Source organism: Marmota marmota, unplaced genomic scaffold (genome assembly GCF_001458135.2).
Source record: "Marmota marmota marmota unplaced genomic scaffold, marMar, whole genome shotgun sequence".
Lineage (NCBI taxonomy): Eukaryota > Metazoa > Chordata > Mammalia > Rodentia > Sciuridae > Marmota > Marmota marmota.
The window spans coordinates 3747956-3755361 of record NW_025999880.1 but is presented as its reverse complement, the minus strand read 5'-3'; the positions used below and the strand labels follow the sequence as shown (position 1 = coordinate 3755361).

The following is a 7406-nucleotide window of genomic DNA, read 5'->3' as shown; positions in this document are numbered from 1 at the left end:
CTCTCGGTACTGGGGATTGAACTCAGGGGCACTCAACCACTGAGCCACATCCCTAGCCCTATTTTGTATTTTATTTAGAGACAAGGTCTCACTGAGTTGCTTAGTGCCTCACTTTTGCTGAGGCTGGTTTGAACTCATGATCCTCCTGTCTCACTTTCCAAGCCACAGAAGTCATAAAGACTCATTCACAAGAATAGAATAGCTAAATAATTTTAGATTTCTTGTGTTTTCCCTTAGTGATAAAGTATACAGTATTTCATATGTATATAAACAAGGTAAGGAATAAGACTAATGTGTTGATCCTCTTTTTATTTCCAGTACTTGGGATTAAACCTGGGACCTTGCACATGCTAGGCAAACACTGTACCACTGGGAAATATCCCCATATTGATCCACTTCTTGATGTTCATTTTCTCAGGGAAAACATGACTTAAATTTTTGTTTAGTTAGATGGAAATTCTAAAAATGATTCTTGCAGCTATTACTAGTACAAATTCTATAGTTTTAAACAAGTACTTGGTTTACACTTAATGCAAAAAATCGGTAACTGGACTTCACTTCCATTTATAGACACTTTTATTATTTAATTTTTCTTGGTGTTCTCTGAACACTTTCTAGACTAAGTTTCATATAATTAACGATTGGGTGAATGTACCCTAGTCTTAACCACTATATTCTAACCTTGGAAATAATCTTAGTGGCTATATTGGGGAAAGTCCTATCCTGCTTATTAGTTGTTCTGCTTTTTGAGTAGACTGTTGTAGAGGAATCATCTATTGAGGAATGTTTCACTGTGTATAAATGAATTCCTGATAAAAACTATTGTTTTTTGTGCTGTTCCTTATATCTGTGGAATATAACAGGACATGTATCAGGTAAATGCCCAGTACAGGTCTTAACCTACCTGTCTATAACATCTTCTGTGTCAGTCTATAAATAGGATTGTAGCTTGATATTTGTAATGGTAAAGCAAATGGCAATTTAAAGATGTTTCTTTAAATGCTCTTTTTCTTTATTATGATATACTTAATTCATGGCCTTTACCATCATGCTTCTCCTTGTTGGCTTTATTATAATAGTATTAGAGGCTGGCTATATAGCTTGGGGTTTGGGAGGGGTAGAAAAATAAATCACTGAAACAAATGTGAGCTATTTATGCCATTTTTATTTTTGTTTCTGACAGTGTGACTTTAGTGATGAAATCTGCCACCAAATTCAGTTTAATTGTTAATTGCCATTAATAAAAGTCCCAGTGTGATGATTTTTATAAACTGAGTTCCACTGATGGTTCACAAATTTTAATTTGTTGTTGTTGTTGTTATTATTTTGATAGAAGCATATGTGTGGAAAGGACCTGGTATTTTCCTATGTGAATCTAAGTGTTCTTAATAAAAATTTATTGAAACTGGGACATGCACACTCAGCTATTGGGACATTTCCTCCTTCAACAGAAAAGCAAAGTTTGTGTGAGCCTTTTCCATCAGCATAGAGCAGATTCTCACATTTACATAGATTTGTAACCTCGTACAAGAAAATTTATGCTTAGCTCAGTGGTAGGGCACTCGCCTAGCATGCGCAAGGCCCTGGGTTTGACCCCAGTACTAAAATTAAAAAGAAAGAAAGAAATTTTAAGTTTCTTTTTGTTTGTTTTTTTCAGGAAGCAAAACTAACAGATCAGTTACCACTTATCATTGTGTGTGATCGATTTGACTTTGTCCATGACTTGGTGCTGTATTTATATAGAAATAATCTTCAAAAGTATATAGAGATATATGTACAGAAGGTAAGTAATACTTAGATAATTTAAAGGTATAATCTTAAAGTAGATTTTCTTTTAGTCTGGAAATCATACTTTTGAAACTTTGGGACCCATAAGAACGTCTGCTAAAGTAGTTCTCAACATGTTTTCTCAGTAGAATCTTTTCTTTACTTAAAATGCAATTTTTTTGATCAAATTTTATATATGCATGCCTTTTTAAATTTAAATTTACATATATTCCTCTATGGCTAGGTAACACCATAGAGGATCTAAACTCCAAACACAAGTTTTCAAACCATCTTAAATATAGACATTAGAAACTTTACCTAAATCTAGTAAAAGAAAGGCAGTTTGATATATTTGGAGCCTTTTTATTAGACAGTCTTCTGTTGTTATTCTTTGGCATTAACTTTTCTGTACTTATCATTTGGAGCAATACTTAAGGAGCTAATTAACCAGGCCAACAGAATAGAAAAAGTGCTTTCAGTACTTATTAAACCATAAAGTCTTTTTTAAGCTGGACTTCTTCCTGAATTCCTCTGTTTAATTGTGAAATTAAATTCATAGGTTATTACTGATTTTAAAAACTAAGCTTAAAAGGGGGAGATGGGTTTTAATTTTTAACTCATTTTCAATTTGCTTATTAACATGATGACTTTTTTTTAATCATAGGTTAATCCAAGTCGACTTCCTGTGGTTATTGGAGGATTACTTGATGTTGATTGCTCTGAAGACGTTATTAAAAACTTGATTCTTGTTGTGAGAGGTCAGTTCTCTACTGATGAGCTCGTTGCTGAAGTTGAGAAAAGAAACAGGTATAGTACCAATTTTATCCTTTGTAACTGAGATAAATGAGTAGTGTTTATAGCGTGGTATTAGAAATGTAGTTGGTCTGTTGCTTCATAACTACTCAACAACACATGGAGGATAAATCCTTAGAGATACCTAATTTAAAAGCTAGCCGGTCTATTATCATTGTCATATAGAAAATCTGTTAGATTAGTTGATCACTTCCGTTTTTTTTATGGTGCTGGGGATCCAGCTATATCATTTGATTGTGTGTGTGTGTTTAATGTTAAACTATGTACTAAGCATCCTTTTAGGTAGATATAATACCAATGTATTTAATAACTAATTCTTCACTGATACAGTGTGGTGTTTTGTTTTTTAATATTTTTTTATAGTTGTAGATGAACACAATACCTTTATATGTTTTTATGTGGTACTGAGGATCAAATCCAGTGCCTGACACATGCTAGGCAAGAACTCTACCACTGAGCAACAACAACCCTAGCCCCAATGTGGTCTTTTTTCCAACTATAAGACGATTTCAATTATAAAAAGATTTCCCCATGCCATTCTGGGTTTAAATTGATAATTAATACATAATACCTTCCTATAATAATATGAATTACAAAATATTTTATTTTTTGGTACCAGGGATTGAACCCAGGGGTGCTTAACTACTGAACCACATCCCTAACCCTTTTTTATTTTTTATATTGAGACCTGTCTCGCTAAATTGCTTAGAGCTTCACTAAGTTGCTGAGGCTGGCTTTGAACTTGGGTTCTTCCTGCTTCAGCCTCCCAAGTCACTGGGATTATAGGTGTGCACCACTGCACCCAGTGATTTTTGCCTTTATTAATAGAATAATTATGTGCCTTTACCCTAGTGGTTATGTTCATTATAACTACATGAATTTGATAGCCAAAGTAATGGAACAATGTTTTTTCTCTGGCTGCTTTTAATATTTAAGCAGGACTATTGAAACATAAGGTGAAACCATGACCCTTGGCTGAAATGAACATGTGACTGCTGTAACTATTAAACCCTGAGATTCTAAATCTACCAGATTTTATTCCTAGTATGTATTTAGGGTACTACCCACTTTGGCTCTAGGTAATGTTATACATTAATTGTGTTAAAATTGGAAAGAACTTCAGATAATCGGGCTTCCCCCTACAAATCCCCATCTCACCCCCGTACTTTTTTTTTTTCAAAGTCTATAGATAATTACATATAATACAAAGAAAAGTATGATCTGTCTATCTATAATCTGTCTTATATCCAGATGTAGGTGTATCTCACAGCTGATAGATTTAGGAAAGTGAAAAACAGTTTTATATACCTTTTTGTGTAATCTTGGACAGCTCAACCATTTCTTTAGTCTTAATTCCTCAATTTGTAATAGGATTGTTTAGAATTTAAAATAATGTATATGAAAGTACACTGTAGTTCAAGATACTTATAGTCAGCATGTCAAGAGTGTTCTGTTTATATTATAGTATGTGTGGTTTTGTTTTGTTTTCACTAGATTGAAACTGCTTCTGCCTTGGCTTGAGGCCAGAATTCATGAGGGCTGTGAGGAGCCTGCCACTCACAATGCATTAGCCAAAATCTACATCGATAGTAATAACAACCCAGAGAGATTTCTTCGTGAAAATCCCTATTATGATAGTCGTGTTGTTGGAAAGTATTGTGAGAAGAGAGATCCACATCTGGCTTGTGTTGCTTACGAGCGTGGTCAGTGTGATTTGGAACTTATTAATGTGAGTATGGTCAGCTGAATGTGTGCAGAGAAGGCTGCATTCTTTTAACCTGCTATATAATATCATGCTAGCAAATTTGGGGAGTTTTTGGAGGAATTTTAAGTAATACAGAAACATTCTTGGGAGACAGGTAGTTTCTGTTCAAACTTCATTTGGAAATTGTGCTGAACCTGAAAGTGCCTAAAATAGTAAAGTTTATATGCCCTTTATTTGTTTGGCTTTTTGATATTTTAACTGTGCTAGCTTTATCATTCATGTTTTAATACACTCATGACACAGTATATGTATACATACACACATATAATTTCTTTACAATATGAGAATAAGTTGTATGCATCGTGGCCTTGTACTCTTTTGATCTTATTTCCTAAGAATAAGAATAATCTCTTTCACCACCTTGTAGATACTAGCTAGTCAATATGACATTTATAGGACACTTTGAAAAAAATCTGTTTTATTTCAGTTTTTGCCAATTGACTAATAGTGCCTATTATCACAGTTTTTTCCTAGAGTTAGGATCACATATTGCATTTAGTTGTCATGTTTGTAAAAACAATAGTCTTTTTTTTTCTAACTGTAAACTTTTAAAAATTGATTCATTTTAAAGTGAACAGTAAGTGGCTACTAGTACATTCAGAAATGTTTTTTAATCATTATTTTTATCTAATTCTACCTTTTTATCTCTCAAAAAGAGATCCTGTATTTAGTAATCAGCTTCTCCACATTTCCCCCCTCGACCCCCAACCCCTGAAAGCCACCAAACCACGTTTAGTCTCTTATTTGACTATTCTGTATGTTTATGTAAACATAAAGTCGTTTTTTAAAAGTAGAATATATTTCTCTCTGAGTTTCTATGATTTCTTGTGATTAAATTTAGATTATGCATTTCCATCCACAATGCTGCTTAAGTGAAGTTCGGTCTTTCTCATGCTGTTGCATCCAAAAGCACATGCTGTCCATATGTCCCCTTTATGATATTCATTTTCATTAAGTTGTATCATGTCTGTTGTTCTTTTTATCTTGCAGCTTTGTGAGTAGACACTTGAGACTGTGCAAATATCCCATTGCTCCCCTCTCCTCCCAGTTGATTCTTGCTTAACTCACTCTTAATGTGTTGATTTGCAAAAATGTAGATTTGAATTCTAGCATTTTCTTCATATTTATATTGATCTTTTTTTATTCATGGACTCATAGATTTCCTGTTTTCTTCAGTGGGTTATAATCCATTAATGCTATTTATGTTGATGCTCAGATTGTCCCTGTTTTGGCCAATGGAAACTTCTTTAATCTATCTTCTCTGTTAATCTTTGTGTTATTGTCTCCTTGTTCTTTGAGCACATCCTTAATTTAATTTATTATTATATTTTAGTTTTCGGTGGACACAACATCTTTATTTATTTATTTATTTATTTTTGTATGTGGTGCTGAGGATCGAACCCAGGACCCCGTGCATGCTAGGCGAGAGCGCGCTACCGCTTGAGCCACATCCCTAGCCCCACATCGTTAATTTATGACATATGATACACCAGGCTCATGTAGTACCTTTCCCAGTCCTGGAATTAACCCTTTCTCAAGGAAACCCTCATCTCTTTTAATGGGGAATGGTATTAGACACTAAGTTCTGGCTGTAGGTATATGTACTTAGGATCTTTCAGTGATTAGAGGTAAGAAATATGTACATTTATACTTGGAAAAATAAGCACATAAGAATAGCTAATAAAACAACTGTAGAGAAAGCATTAAAGGTGATTACCCCTATGAAATATTAGAGCATCTTAGAAAGCCTATGTAAAAAGTGCAGTACTGGTGTCTGCACAGACAGACTGGTAGAATAGAATCCAACAGTAAAGCTGCCAGAAATTATAACTGTTTGTTCTGTTCTTTCTATTGGTGGAATTTCTATAGGAAAAATTTGGGTGTGATTTATTCAAGATTATGTGTAAAAAGTAGATTTCTTTTCCTATACAACAATAAAACTGGGTTTAAATGATTACAAATAACTTTTAAAATCCAGTTTATTCTATAAAAAATCTTTACATTGAAATTAATCTTTCCTATCTCATTTAGGTTTGCAACGAGAATTCCCTCTTCAAAAGTCTTTCCCGCTACCTGGTACGTCGAAAGGATCCAGAATTGTGGGGTAGTGTGCTGCTGGAAAGCAATCCTTATAGGAGACCCCTAATTGATCAGGTAAAATTGACAGATGTGGTTAATTTCATTTTTTAACTTTGTATAAAATCTTTTTCCTCATCATATATTCAAATATCGCAGATGGGTCATATTTAACTGTGAGAGAAGGCAATGAAAATAAAAGAAAATTGAACTGGATACAGGGCATGTGCCTATAATCACAGTGATTCAGGAGGCTGAGGAAGGACAATTGCAAATTTGAGACCAACCTCAACAAGTCAGTGAGATCATGTCTCAAAATTAAAGATAAAAAAAGGACTGGGGATGTACTTCAATGGTAGAATGCTTTGAGTTTACTCCCCAGTACTATAACTAAAGAAAAAAAGAAAGAAAATTTAAGTTCTGCTACATATAAATATCTATAAATTGACATAAACATATAATATTATATATGTTAAGAGAAATAAATCTCGAGACAAGATTTAATTATATAAAACTCAATTCATTGTAGTTAAAATGAAAATAATAAACATTAATATCTGAAAAGTTACCAAATGTATTGAAAGCATTCAAGACAATGATAGGTTAGCACAGGTTAGGATTGATAATAGAAATTCTGAGTCCCATTGAGTAGATGTTAAATCTCACTAATAATCATTGAAGAGCAAATGGAGCTCCATTATAAAATTCAAAACATTTTTAATGCCCCAATATTGAAGGTTATTATAATGTGTCATAAATTCTTCTGATAGAAGTATAAATATAATATTTTGAAAAAGAATAGAGGCTGTTAATTTTTTATTACTTCCCTAGGACCATTTGTAAGGAACATTCCCAGGTAAATAGAAACCTTCATGAAAAAAAAAATACTCATTGCAGTATCTAGGTACTTGCAGTTAGCTAGAAATAGAGGAATTAGTTACTTTATAATTCAACATCTTGGTAGTTAAATTATATGTAAGCATTA

The 7406-nt window shown here is 33.2% G+C and overlaps 1 protein-coding gene across 2 annotated transcripts in view; it reads left to right on the top strand.

Annotated features, from left to right (window-relative positions):
• Positions 1-7406, top strand: part of Cltc (clathrin heavy chain) — a 65120-nt gene that overhangs the window by 43439 nt on the left and 14275 nt on the right. For both annotated transcript variants that reach the window (XM_015495389.1, XM_048792056.1), the window contains exons 15-18: positions 1658-1783; positions 2432-2574; positions 4075-4309; positions 6377-6499. In XM_015495389.1, coding sequence (XP_015350875.1) covers positions 1658-1783; positions 2432-2574; positions 4075-4309; positions 6377-6499 — 627 coding nt within the window. The remainder of the gene's footprint in view (positions 1-1657; positions 1784-2431; positions 2575-4074; positions 4310-6376; positions 6500-7406) is intronic.